The 14,770-nt window shown below is 44.2% G+C and overlaps 2 protein-coding genes across 2 annotated transcripts; both read right to left on the reverse strand.

Annotated features, from left to right (window-relative positions):
• Nucleotides 1–1,470: 1,470 nt before the first annotated feature.
• On the reverse strand, nucleotides 1,471–2,430 carry LOC131497577 (olfactory receptor 3A2). Its single transcript, XM_058703963.1, has one exon. The coding sequence runs from the start codon at nucleotides 2,416–2,418 to the stop codon at nucleotides 1,471–1,473; it is 948 nt and encodes a 315-aa protein (XP_058559946.1). The 5' UTR covers nucleotides 2,419–2,430.
• A 10,176-nt stretch (nucleotides 2,431–12,606) lies between these two features.
• On the reverse strand, nucleotides 12,607–13,554 carry LOC131497590 (olfactory receptor 3A1-like). The gene has a single exon (XM_058703974.1). It carries the CDS (start codon nucleotides 13,552–13,554, stop codon nucleotides 12,607–12,609), a length of 948 nt encoding a protein of 315 aa, XP_058559957.1.
• Nucleotides 13,555–14,770: the final 1,216 nt, after the last annotated feature.

Genomic DNA, 14,770 nt, shown 5'->3' on the forward strand with positions numbered 1-14,770 from the left:
CATCCCATCCTTTCTCATCTCCTATTCTCTTGTGTCCTTCCCCTAATTTCTGTCCTTCCTTCTCACCCCTTCTGCTCACCATCTTATCCCATCCCTCCCTGCATCCTCACATTATATCTTCATTAATCCACTCCCACTCCTGTCCTACCTCCCACACTCTTGTGTTTTCTTCCAACCTCATCTCAGCCCATCGTCAGCTTCATGGCTCCAAGAAGAGATCACAGGGAAGCCAGGCTCCAGGTGTAGCCATGGGGCAGATTTAGGAAGGATACATTGGAGGGATGGTAGAATTGCTAGGACGGGGTAAGTAGCCTTCCAAGGAAGGCTGGAGAAGAGGTGCAAATCGGAAATGGATGAGCTGAAGGCTGGATAAACATCAAGATGAGGAAATTCTCTGGATTGGAGCAGTACTGATGTACTAATAAAGCTAGAGAGAGGAATCACTCCCAGAAGCTTCATTTATGGGCATTTTCTGAGCTAGGGGGTTTGGGAGGGGAAGATAAGATGTTGGAGGAGAGGGTTATATTGTACATTCCTTGCTGAAAACTCGAAGGACCTGGTTGGTGTATAAATGCTTATTCTTACAAAGGCTTTATCATATCTGTGAACAAGGGGATTCATCCAATAAGAAAGACATGGCAGGGGGTGGAGATGGGACATTGCTTTTTTGACCTGGAGATATATCATGTGTGTATTAAAGTGGTTTTAATTTAGTGAGCTATTTCTCTCTCTAGACCCTACCTGTCCACTAAACATTATATTGGGTTCTTGTGTGATAGTCAAGAGAAGGAATGGATTTTTTTGGAGGTGAAAGGTGAAGTGTAGAATAGGATAATCTTGGCACTGGGCCCATGGCTTAAAAGGTCTTTCTGTACTCTGACCTAGATGGAATCTTATGTCCCCACCAGGAAAAAAACCTTCACAGCGACATTACTGGTTACTTGGGTTAATTGGTTACCTATTATCCAGATAGCCCTTCCTTATAGGCCATTGCTCTCCAGAACTACTGGGCTTTCAAGGCCTCAGGCTTACTCAGAAAGTGAGCACAGCCATACACAAGGTGGCAATTGAGCTGGGGCACTTCCTCAGCAGAACCTAGCTTCATATCTGCCTATCTTCTTTATTTTTCTTTAGAGCCCTTATCGCTGTGTGATATTCCATATATGAAGCTTATTTATTTTATGTATTTTGTCTGTCTTCATGAAAACATGAGTTGCATAAGTGCAGAGACTCTTGTTTATTTTGTTCACCAGTTCCCTAGGAAAGCATCTGGATCCTAGAAGCAACGTAATAAATATTTGTTGTATGAATTAATTAATGAATTACATAGCATTTCTTTGCGGGACACATACATCACACAAGTCTTCAGGCAGTTAGAGATATGATTATAGGCCATTTTCTAGGTTAATGCCTTCATGGGAAGTTTTCCTTAACCCAGAAAAGGCAGGAGAGAAGGGACATTGTCAAACCTTAAGTCAGTGACTGCTTCCCCACAAGTACCCGCCACAGGGCACCCTGAACATCAGGATTTCTAAGACTGTAAATGAGAGGGTTCAGCATGGGGTTGATAACAGTATTAAAGACCCCAACCCCTTTATCCTTGTCTGAAGACTCCTCAGAACCAAGACGCATGTAGTTGAAGATACCAGTACCATAGAAGAGGCAAACCACTGTGAGGTGGGAGCCACATGTGGAAAAGGCCTTCTTTCTGCCTTCCACCGAACGGATTTGTAGGACTGCAGCTGCCACATGTGCATAGGACACAGTGATGAGGACCAAGGGGGTTACAGCCATGAAGGCTGCTGCTACGAAGAGCAGCAGCTCATTGAGTTGGGTGCTGGAGCAGGAGAGCTGGAAGAGCTGTGGGAGGTCACAGTAGAAGTGATTGATCACATTGGGACCACAGAAGTTCAGGGTGGTTAGGGTAAGAGTGTGATTTAATGCATTGGTGAAACCCAAAGCCCAGGACACAACCACCAACATCCTCTGGACTGTCTGGCTCATTCGGGTGCTGTAGGTGAGAGGCCGGCAGATGGCCAAGAATCGGTCATAGGCCATCACTGTCAATAGGAAGCAGTCCATACCAGCCAGGAGGTGAAAGAAGAAAAGCTGTGTGAGGCAGGCTCTATAGGGAACGGTACGCTTGTGGGACAGGAGACGGGCCAACATTGAGGGAACAGTGACGGTGATGCACCCAACGTCCAGCACCGATAGGTTCCCCAGGAAGAAGTACATGGGGGTGTGGAGTTTGGGCTCCACCAAGATGGCGGCCAGGATGCTGAGGTTGCCCCCAACTGTGAGCAGATAGGCAAAGAGGAAGACTACAAAGACCACAGACTGCAGCTGTTCTGTTTCCACTAGGCCGAGTAGAATGAACTCAGTAACAGATGTCCTGTTAACCCCAACTTCTGGTTCCATGAGTTTCTGTAAGGAAATGTCCCAGGAGGGGAGATATCAGTCCACTCCAATTTGTTTATTCAACATTAATGCTTTAAACTACCCATGTTAAAAACCCCAGGTAAGTTCTCAGCTGTCTGGGTGATGATATTCCCACTCCCCAGGTTACACTTCATCACTCACCTCCTCCATCAACTCAGTGCCTCTGCTCTTAGCTGAGATGCCCCAAACCATCATCACTTTGTCCCTTCCATCCTCTCCTGGTTGAAAAGGTTGAAATACTTGGGGCATTGGGAAAATGAATTAAGATAAAAACAGACAGTGAGATTAAGATGGATTTCTCCATTTTACTCTGGGGCATCAGTCAAAACCAATAAGCAGATCTTACAATAGAAAAATTAATGCTATTTCCAGAGAAACCAGAAAGCATTTGAAAATCTTGGCTTCAGAGCTTCTAGAAATAAAGCTCAAACAAAGAGAGCAAGACTCAGACCCATGATTGCAGACATCAGATAGTTGAACCGAGTATATTTATCCAAGGTGAGGAACGTAGTGCTGAAGTATAAATTCAAAATCCCTAGGTCAATAAGTTGCTGATGTTCTTGATGCCAACTAAGACTTTATAACAGCTTAATTTAAAATTATTTATTGTTTTTATAGTATCTGCTACTCACCTCTGAAACAAAAATTGCAAGCATGACCTCTGGGGCAGCTGCAGCTGGGTACCGTTAGTGTTCTACATCACACGGCCACCAACCTTCCACTTATTCTTGACTCAGACACAGCGGTTTGACCACTCGCTCTAAGGAGAGATCCTCAGGAAGTAGGCACATACTTAGAGAAGCAGATTGAGCCACGTTTTTCAGATATTATAAAAGATCCTGGTTAAAAAAAAAAAAATCAATGTTTCTCTATTGCTGATGGGATAAGCAGAGCTCGAACTTCCTAAGAGTAATGTTATTCCCTTGCATAGAATACACCGGAATCAGAGGGAAGCAGTTGGAGTCTAGTGACTCTAACAGAAGGGGAAAGGGTGATGGGTTCACATGAATGAAAACTTAGATGCAGTGATCTCTAAAATATGCTTAAAATTCTAGGATCACCAGATAGGCGAGAAGGAGGACCAGTCACAGGCAACTCATAATTTCTGAAATTGATGATTAATCAGTGCTTTGCAAAGAACAAATCAATGAATGGACCACAGCTCTGTACATATACTACATAAAGAGCAATGAACTACTCTCTATTTTCCTTTTTTCACGTAAGCATTAGATTGTGACTGTGTCACTTTCTACCTCTGTGCTCATGCAGTTTTCTCTGGCTGCAATGGATCCCTTTCCAACTCTACATCCCAAGTATTTCAAGACTGAAGGCTGGCTGCCTGGGAGTTCCCACTGTCAAAAGCACCACTGTCTCTCTTTCTCTCCTAAGCTCTCACTATACATGATCTCATGGAATTTATTACCATGTATCTTCTAGCTAAGTCATTTCTCTATAAAGTGTATCTCCCCTACTTCTCTGTAAATGACATGAGGACCACAAGCAGGTTTCATTCAGTTTTACAACATTAATACTTATCATACTGCTTTATATATAGTAGGTACTCAGTGTTTATTAAATAGATAAATAGATGGCTCAAGCATTCATAGGATTGCAGAGAAAGAGAGCATCGGCGTGACCTAGAGTTGTCATGGAAGATTTTCGGGACGTATTGGAACTGAGGCTAGACTTTTGTGAATTAGGATGAATTACGGGAGGTGTAGAGGCATTTAGCATTCTCAAAGCATTGTCCCGAGTCCCAGGTTCTCCCTCCTGAGCTATTATAGCTCCCTGCTCTGGAACTCCAAAGAATACCTCCATGTTCCTTTTGATGGAAAGGCTCAGCAGGACCTGGGACTGGAGTGAAGGTTTAAGGCTGCCCGATGCAATGGGTCGTAGGCAGTGAATCAGGCTCGGTGAATCCCGCTCTCCTACGCTCTCCTAAGAGTAACAGAGAACAGGCTTCCAAGAAATGGGGGTATGGGCGAAGGGGTCCAGAAAAGGAGCCAGGATCTTTGGGTCGTAGCCTCAGATCTTCCCATAAAACAGTTTCTTTTTCAGAGGCAGCAACTGTACCTCATGAAAAGTCAGATTTGAGCTGATGGCAGCAACAGAGGCCCCATCACTGTTTTGGAAGAGCAGGGAAAGAACCCCTGAGTACACTCACCTAGGCATGGGCGTAGACACAAGGGAGGCTCTTCAGGAAAGGAGATGAGGAGTTATGTAGACCCACGTATCCGCCAGAAAGGAGGTAAGGAACTAGATATAATAAATCAAGGAAACAAGCTGATATTTTCTGTACCCTAGCATTATCCTTACAGTGTTATCCCTCCAAAGAGGGAGTAGACAGATGGGGAGAAAGACAAGTTGTTTTGTAAACAACACAAGACCTTCCTAAATATAGCAACCGTGCCTCACATCTTCTGGTATTCAAATTTTCTTTTAAAAAGATGAACAAGGGCTTTATCTCTAGCCATAGCTTTATAGCAAGTAGTTAGAGACGGTGATATAAATTCCATTTAATGGTAGGGTCACTGAGGTCCCAGGACTTGTTCACATTCTCAAGCCACCCAGGAAACTAGAGGTATAAATGGGACTAGATATAGGTTTGCTAAGGGAGGGGTATATTTCTCAGATGTCAACCCCGAGCGGAGCCACTGAGCAGAGATAAACTAATTTCCAGACTTGTCTTGGACCTGGGATGAGAAAGGAGCCCCAAAAGACAGGCAGGAAGGAGAAGCTTTCTTCACACCCAGTTTCCTAATGAGTCCTCAGAAATGTGGTGTTTTTCCCCCTCAGGGCCTTGTTAGTGGGAGCCCCTGGGACTGTGTCTTAGGCACCCAGCAGTGTCTCTGGAAGTGACAGAGAGCTCTTCTGGATCGAAGAGCTATATTGGGCTAGGAGGCCTTCTGGGGAGCTGTCTGCCAATATGACTATCTAGGCCGGGCTCTGAGAGATTGAGAGCCCTGGTGAAGGCGGCAGACTAGTAAACAGAAGATGCAGGAGGGTTAGGGAGGGTGTTCCTCTGACACCTATAGCCACCACTACTTACGCAACACTCCTTTCCCAAGAGAGGGTCTCTGTCTTCTCCCACCAGAGGAGCCTTCTGCAGTAGGAAATGCACTGTGGACAGACCTGTTTTCTGGCGTTCGGTGGTTGACTTTGGACAAGCTGCTGTACCCTTTTGATCCTCAGTGTCCTTATCTGTGAAATGGGCATATCCTCTACCATAGAGCATTGCTTGCAGATTAAATCACGTAAGATTCGCTAAGCTGATGACAGAAGTTTGGCAACACGTCAGCATATCAACTGATAACATCTGTGGGTATTTGTTAGGCACATGGTAATATGTTACGTACTTTTTGCGCCTGGGTCCCTGTCATTCCTCACAACACCTCTAGGAAGCACCTTGTGGCAGACACATCAGATGTCTGCCTCACCTCTCCCTCAGCCTTTCTTCTCGTTTCATCTGCAGCTGGGTCGGACAGTTCCCCTCAGGCTTTTGCTGTTGGCAGGCCGACAGAGGGTAGCCTCTTCCTTGGGATCCTTTGATGCCATGAGTTTTGGCGGTGGGGCTGGGTACTCGCTAGGTCTGAGCATGAGTGCCCAGAGTGCAGAGAGCACCTTGACAATAGGAAAGGGGAGCCAATGGGTAGACACCCCAGCAACCATTCCTCAGACAATTGTGGGAAGCATTCCATATTCTCATGCTCAATCAAGTCTCTGCTGGACATCCGTTGCAGAGACTTTGGCCCCTTGGTCAGGGCCATCTCTTCTTCATTCATCTCACTCTCCTCTTAACCCCTGTCTTCCTCCCAGGGATTCCTGCTCCCTGGGATGATTTCCCAGTTAAGCCACACAGGCATCTTGTCTCAGGCTCTGCTCTGGGGGGAGCCTGACTGAGACAGCTGGTACTGGGAGTGGCCCTAGGAAGCAAATCCTCCAGATGGAATTCTGCACCTGGACCATTCGCCACTGCTGGGGGGAAAGTGGGCTTGGTGATAACCGTAGTTTCATCACTGAGACTCAGCTGTGGTATGTTGGGATGAGGTACAGGTGAAAGGCGAAACACTGGGTCACGTTTTAGCACCAGCACATTAATATGGTAGCCATGGAAAGTATAAGAATTGCGGAGTTTTAAGAATTAAGGGTGGGTCGCTTCTGTTAACTTTCTCAGAAGCCTGAAAAAACAACGCAAAGCCCAGGGGAGCCAACATTCAATTCAGGGTATGCCACGAAAGCCTGAAAACTTCCTTGGCACATCTCATGAGGCATTACTCTTCTGCAGCCACAAGGAGAGAGCTCTGAAAATCAGGCATCGGACCTAATTGTAAGGGTGGCAGATCCACACGGGAGGCTGAATGTGCAGCTTAGGGGAGTCTCCTGTGCTAAATCCAGGGCCCGGCTAAGGAAGGAGTGAGACCCTGAGTCTGGGGATGGGGAAGTTTGAGAGGTTGCTCATGAGAATTGCAAACCCCCAGACTCTCCCACAGTCACTTGGCCAGAGTATCCCTTCCCCTTTGCTGGTGGAGATCAACTTCCTTGTGTGTGACGGCCACACAAACACCTCATAGGAAGCAGATGTCTACAAGATGATTCTTGTCTTCCTCAAGAACTTTTCCCAGGTCTCCTCCATGCCTCCAGAACAATTGGGATTATGTCTCAGCATATTCTGAGAAAGGCCAATCCCACTCATGATGTCAGAGAAATAATTCACTCACTGAAAAGAATCTGACACTAGGCTGAAACAGGGCCCCCTGGATATTCAGGTCCTAAGCCCTGAAATCAACCCTTTGGAGATATGATGTGATTGCTAAGGGTCTTCATCTGGGAAGATGATCCTGGACCATCCAAGTGGGCCCTAAATGTTATCACAGGAGTATTTAGGAGACGGAGGCAGAGGGATGACTACAGAAGAGAAGGCAATGCGAGGCTGGAAGTGGAGAGGGAATGAGGAAACCACAGGGCAAGGAAGGCCAGCAGCCACTGGCATCTGAGAGAGACTCGGAATGTGTTCTCCCCTGGAGCCTGTGGAGCAAACTTTCTCTGCTGCCATTTGAAGTTAGTCCTGTAGGACTCATTTTGTACCTTTGGCCTCTGGAGCCATGAGAGAATAAACTCCTGTTGTTCTGAGTCACCAAGTGTGTGGTATTTTGTGGCAGCAGCCATAAGAAACGAATACACTCGCCAGTGCAACCCAGCAGGAACTGGAAGCTCCTCTTGTTGACAAAGGAGAGATGTGGGAGTGGATCATGAGGACCAAAGGGGTGGGTGGAATGTGAGGCTGAATAGCGAGAGTTCATTGACGAGGGAGCACTTTTCAGGATTCAAGATTTGAAATCCTGGCAGGATGCCTGAAGCTGATCCTAGTAAAGTGCCAAGATGTCTCTTTGAAGCTAGATGTTGGTTATAGGGACTCTTCAAAGATAGGTTGGCATGCCTGTCTCTGGGAGTGTGTCTTCCTCCAGGTCCTTGTGGGCACAAGTGTTCCCAGGCCACTTTAATCTGCAGTTGGACTGAGGTCTGTGGGGCAACCTCTGGAGGCACAGTAGCATGTATCCCCTGGTGGGTCGTTGGACGAGCGGGAGTATTCCTGGCCCATGACTGTGAGGTGCAGAAGCCAAGTTCTAGGGCCTTTTCAACGTCTGCAGTTGGACTGGGGCTTGAGGGTCTGAGAGGCATATATGAGCGTGTCTCCTGCATTGTCCCCGGCTGAGCGGGACTGGCAGCTGAGAGGGCTGGAGTTGCTTCAGCATCCACAGCCAGGGTCAAGGTTGGCGGGGCTGGTAACCAGGGCACAGGTGGGTATGACTTCTGCTGGGTCTCCCGGCAGATGTTGCCAGTGACGGGACCAATGCCAAACGGGGCCAAGCTGAGTTCACAGGGGGACAGAGCTGCTTCTAGGTTGTAGCCAGGACTACTGTCAGCATGACAGCCACCTGGGCACATGTCCTTCTTCAAATATACCTTCTTAGTCTTGGGTTCCACCGGGGTCTCACAGTCTCTTACCTAAAGCCCAGAGCCCCCACAATTTTTCTGTCCAAAATATTGTTGCTGAGGGGGGAATCGAGTGGGGATCTCCTCTTCTCTCATTTCACTGGCTGCTGTTATATATTTGTGTTTATGTTTGTATTACATTACACATATTATACATAAACCATATACATTATCATGTACACCATATACAAGCAAGCTTACATTTTATGGGATCTGGACAACTTTGATCCACTAGGGGAAAAGTTAGAACATACACAAAAATAAATTGTGTGTATTTTAAATATTTGACTTACAAATAATTGTAAATAGGCAATCATTTGAACTTTGGCTCAGGTCACGACCCTGCAGTTTGTTGGTTCGAGCCCCATGTCGGGCTCTGTGCTAACAGCTTGGAGCCTGGAGGCCTTTGGGATTCCATGTCTCTCTCTCTGTGTCTCTCTCCCACTCACGCACTCTCTCTCTCTCTCAAAAAGAAATGATAGATAAACGTTTAAGAAAATTAAAGCAATGTAAATGTACTAGAAAAACATCACTGGTAAGTATTTAACCAACATTTAGATGGAAAAGTCATTATTTTCTAAGCATGACAAAAAAAGCATGATAAACTTCACAAAAATATCAGACTTCATTTGAGCAAAAGAAGCCTAAACAAAGTAAAAGACAAGTGGGAAATTAGGGAATATCTTTGCAACACAGACGGTAAAGAGATACTACCCTAAAATGTGAAATGTTGCCACCAATGATTAAAATAAAGATAAACTACCCTATGGGGCAAAAAATATGAACTGGCAATTTTGAAAGCATAAATATAAATAAATTAGAAATAAATATATAAAAATCAATTGAGTCACACTCATAAAGAAATTCTAATTTAAAAATAATGCAATATTTAGTCTAATTATCAAAGATTAAAAAAATTCTATTTATAACACTCAGTAAAAGCAAGTGAGGTAAGAAACATTCTCATAAACTGCCAATCAACCAACTAAAGCTGGTTGCCCTACAACCTTGGTCCAACACACACACACACACACACACACACACACACACCTTTTATGAATATAACCAGTGAAATAATTTCAGTTATATGAACACATATACAAATGAGAATGTTAACTCCAATATTATTAACAACTGCCCAAAATAGGAAATAAATGAAATCAATAGGGATTTGTTAAATAGATTGTAGTTTATACATAAAATGGAATATCATGAAGCCTTCAAAATGGATAACGTTGATTTGTAGGTTGATATGTAAAAAAAAATTGTAATAATACAGAGAGGAGGGAAAGCATATTACAAAGCAGTACGGTGTTGTGCTTGCACATGTTGACGTGCATGCAAGTGGGAGCGTGTGTTCATTTGTGTGGAAAGCCAAATACCAGCTACCGCCACTTAGTTCTTTTTTAAAAATTGGATTACTGAAGGAATGGCATAAAAGAGCGACAATGATATTCTGTATTGTTTGAACCTTTATGATATGATGTATTACATGTATGATAAACATACATTGGAATAATAACCTGGAATTAAAAACAAACCAGGCAAATTCCAAAGAAAAGGGAATCTCCCAAATCGGTAATAAAACCCTATGATTCTGGAGAGTAGACAGCATGCCCGGAATCAGCGCCTGAGTCATCACTTATGATGCTGAACAAGTTGATCCATTTTACTCCAGTGATTACACATGAAATCATCCCGTGAGCCTTGAGATGAGTGTTCATATATAAGAAAGGCTAGAGGCACAAGGAGTTTTGGAAGTAAATAAGCTCCATCGTGCAGCAGGGTTACATGCTGGTGGGTAGGAAAAATGGTAGTAGGAAGATGTGGTAACTCTTCAGGGTAAACAGAGTGACACAGTCTTTTTGTTCATTAAAACTAGTAGAATCAGAAGGGATTACAAGTGGAAGAACCTTGATGGTTACCTTGTGCCTGTCAAGTACAGGCCCAGACAAGGTTGAGAACTTATTCAAGGTCGAGAACATTGCGGATGAGAGGAAGTGATGAAGTGAAGACCATGTTGTAGATCTTCCTGGGCAGTTTCCTCGACCCTTGGAGGAAGCTCCATTTGCATTCTTGAAGTTTATCTGATGGCTAAGAAAGGATCAGGAAAGAGCTATCTTCCTCCCCTCCCCGCCCCCCCCTCCCCCCCCCCCCCCCGTGTCTTTTGACGGTCTTGGCTAGCGTGACCCAAAAGGCAGAGAGTAAGTTGATAAGGTGGTTGGTTAGTCATAGACTTTGGTGACATTTGAGGTGGACAAAATACCCAGAACTTCTTTTCATCTCTTTTGTCATCTGATAAACCTCCCTAACATTCTCAGAACACTTTCTTGTAAGAGAAACTGAAAATGTGTCCCTTGGACACTTTTTAGCACTTTCAGTGAAATCTGAAAATTGCTTTATTCATGGTAGAAAAGATACACCACAATGATGATGTGAGGGTCACATAAACTGGTTATTGCTGGACAGTATAGAACAGAAGCAGCCCTGTACAGAAGCCCAACTCTTTCGTCTCTGACCCACTAATTTTGTTTCCCCCCTTCTTTTCTCTGACCTTTTAACCATCTCAAGGTATCTTATCCTATTTCTCTATCTTTCTCGTCTCTACTCTCTGTGTACCCCATTCAGTCCTCTCCAGTGCCCCGAGCCTTCACTCTCAGCCCATTTGTTTGCAGTTCTGTCCTATTTCTCCCCATGTCCCTCTTTCTTCTTCATTTTCCCGCAAACGCTTCACCTCCAGTCTTGTTTTGCTTCCCTCCCTCATGTCCTTTCTCTTCATCTCTGTCTTACCCAGTCCTTTCAATCCTTTCACTTCCCTGAAAACTCACAGAGAAGCTAGGACACAGTTCAGGTCAAAGAGATGTTTTGGGGCAAGGAATCAGGAAACATCAGTGACAGAGTAGAGATGCCCACAATAGGCGATTCATCTCAAAGGGAGGCCAGAAGGAAAATAAAGCCAAATACTGATTGGATGAAAGCTTAGGATGTAGCATGCAAGATGAGAGAACATTCTAGGTTAGAGATTGTTCTCCTACCGAGAAGGGACATTTAGGGGAGCATCACTATATGCCTTTATTTACAGATATGGATGATCTCAGCTGGAAGATTTTGGGACTGAGAGGATTTAGAGAGGAAGTTCATATGGAGTATTTTGGGGTTTTTCATGTGTAAATAATATTTTATTACAAAAGATTATCTTTTCAAATGATTTGAAATATATCAGGAAAAACAGACGAGGAACATTAAATTTGTATTATAAGGTTTAGCATATTTATTAGTGGAGTTTTAAAAATTTGCACACATGAATCATGCTCTCCAGCGGTACTAGAGAACATATACCCATACAGCTTCCTCTCTGTCCCCTCTATATCCCATGATATCTTCATGTGATAGGAAAAGAAAGTTGCTGTTTTGGTTTGTAGAAATCTGATAGGTGAAATAAAATGAATCTGATCTCTAGGTGCATGTTTTAAAACCAGACCATCTATAGCTGAACTTGAGGGAATTACATGACCTACTAATAGATGCAAGCCGTGGTGGGAAGGCTTCTTTTTAAAAAAAAAATTTTTTTTACATGTATTTATTTTTGAGAGACAGCCCAAGTGGGGGAGGGGCAGAGAAAGAATGAGACACAGAATCCAAAGCAGGCTCCAGGCTCTGAGTTGTCAGCACAGAGCCCGACGTGGGGCTTGAACCCACAAACTGAGAGATCATGACCTGAGCCAAGTTGGACACCCAACCAACTGAGCCACTCAGGCGCCCCAGTGGGGAAGGCTTTGGATATTTTGGGGAAGCCAGGCTATAACCAACCAAAGAGTCATTCCCTGTGAGACATGAACCTGTACTAGTCGAGGTTCTGAGATTTTGCTTCTACTCAGAGAAAGGAGCGCACAGTGTCTGAAGTTGTAATTTGTCAAAGGGGTTGGCCTTGACAGGGCCCACACACCTACTGACTATAAATTGCACATGGTTTCTTTGGGAAACAATAACTCTTATCCCTAATTAAAACAAACAAACAAAAAAACCAACCAACCAACCAAACAAACAAAACCTCCTGTGCAGGGAGACAGAAGCAACTCTGGACCGTTAGTCTTAGTTACTGGCTCTAGAGGATTTCTTCTTTAGTCCAGAAAGGGAAAAGGAGGGAGTGACACTCCAGACCTCAGGACCTTGTCAAGCCAGTGGTCGCCTCCCCATGAGCACTCTCCAGAGGGCACCCTGCACGTCAGGGTTCCTGAGGCTGTAGATGATTGGATTCAGCATGGGGTTGATGACGGTGTTAAAAATTCCAAAAGCTTTATCCTTGTCTGAAAGCTTGGCTGAACCCAGTCGCATGTAATTAAATATACCTGAACTGTAGAATATGGCAACCACAGTGAGATGAGAGCCACATGTGGAGAAGGCTTTCTTCCTGCCCTCAGCAGAACAGATTCGTAGGACTGCAGCTGTCACATGGGCATAGGAGGTGACGATGAGAGCCAGGGGAGTACCTGCCATTATGAAACCCACAGCAAAGAGCAGCAACTCATTGAGTTGGGTGCTGGAGCAGGAGAGCTGGAAGAGCTGTGGGAGGTCACAGTAGAAGTGATTGATCACATTGGGACCACAGAAGTTCAGGGTGGATATGGCTACTGTGTGGGTCAGTGCATTAGTGAAGGCTAAAGCCCAGGACACAGCCACCAATATCCTCTGGACTGTCTGGCTCATTCGGGTGCTGTAGGTGAGGGGCTGGCAGATGGCCAGGAATCGGTCATAGGCCATGGCTGTCAAAAGGAAGCAGTCCACCCCAACGAGAAGGTGAAAGAAGAAAAGCTGTGTGAGGCAGGCTCCATAGGGAACAGTATGCTTGTGGGACAGGAGACGAGCCAACATTGAGGGAATAGTGACTGTGATGCACCCAACGTCCAGCACCGATAGGTTCCCCAGGAAGAAGTACATGGGGGTGTGGAGTTTGGTCTCCACCAAGATGGCGGCCAGGATGCTGAGGTTGCCGCCAACTGTGAGCAGGTAGGAAAGGAGGAAGACTACAAAGACAACTGGCCGCAGGTCTGGTGTCTCCACCAAGCCCAGCAGGATGAACTCAGTAATGGCTGTTCTATTGTACTCACATTTTGACTTCATTTTTCCTGCAAGGAAACATCCAAGGATATAATCTTTCTTCTCAATACATTTATTCTAAAAGAACAAATAGACTGTAGGCCGGTAAAATTTGCCACCCCAAAATGTGTGTCTTTGGCACGTGGACTATTTTAGGCTGATTACTTTCAAAAAGCAGAACTCTCAGGAGAAACCTTTGCTCTCCCCTCATATGCCTAAAAGAGTTTAGATAGAAGACTTGCTCCAGGAAGGCAGCTATCACCATAGATACCAACAGTATAACATGAGATAAGTGTGGTAGCCAGGGAGCATTTTAGTGACTTTCATTCTGTAGTAGAATTAATTTGACAGAACAAAGCAAGGCTGTAAAAGCTCTCAATATAATTATGGAAGAGAACTAATTGGTATGTATGCCTTTCCCAAATGCCCCTGAAACTTTCACACACCCCCCACCAAAGAACATGTATAAATGTGTAAACTTTTAATAGAATTAAATGTATAACATTAATAGAATTAAATGTACAAACCTGAAATTCAGAAAATTCCAAAAGAATGAAGAATACAGGCAATAATATTTCATCACAAACCAACTTAAGGAAAAATGAATTTTAAAAACAACTCCCCGTGTTTTGAATAATCTGTAAGAAACTGTTGGACCAGAGGGAATCAAAACTTAAACTGAAGAACATCACGGAGACTGAAAAAGGGGAGAGTGAAACCAACACACATGAGAACATGTGGATTATCACCAAACCAGTGTTCAAAAACAAATCCATAGCCCTAAATGAATAGATGAAAAACAGAATGTAAAGAGGGTGGTGAAGCAATCGGATCAAGAAATTAGGAAAAGAACTTTAAGAAATGGGGAGAGGCTGGTTGGTAAAGGGGTTCAGACCTTGAAATTTTCTAAGAGAGTAGGACTTACATAATCTCAGACACAAAGCAAAAGGTAAATATGTGAGGTGATGGGTGTGTTAGTTAACTTGATTGTGAGAATCCTTTCACAACGGAAATGTATCAAACCATCGTGTTGAACACTTTAAATATTTTATAATTTTATTTGTCAGTTACCCCTCAATAAAGCTGGAAAATATAAAGTAAAGCAACACTTTACAAGCTTTAGAAAAAGTGAAATGAAATGTCCATTACTGATGTAATACAGGAATTTCATACATGATGTAAGTGGCATCTTGAGTGAGTGGGAAAATGTACTATTCGATAAATGCTGGAGAGGCAATAG

Source organism: Neofelis nebulosa, chromosome 16 (genome assembly GCF_028018385.1).
Source record: "Neofelis nebulosa isolate mNeoNeb1 chromosome 16, mNeoNeb1.pri, whole genome shotgun sequence".
In the NCBI taxonomy this organism is placed as follows: Eukaryota; Metazoa; Chordata; class Mammalia; order Carnivora; family Felidae; genus Neofelis; species Neofelis nebulosa.

Coding starts and splice junctions, on each gene's coding strand:
- LOC131497590 (XM_058703974.1), bottom strand. CDS start 13,554: ATGAAGTCAAAATGTGAGTACAATAGAACAGCCATTACTGAGTTCATC.
- LOC131497577 (XM_058703963.1), bottom strand. CDS start 2,418: ATGGAACCAGAAGTTGGGGTTAACAGGACATCTGTTACTGAGTTCATT.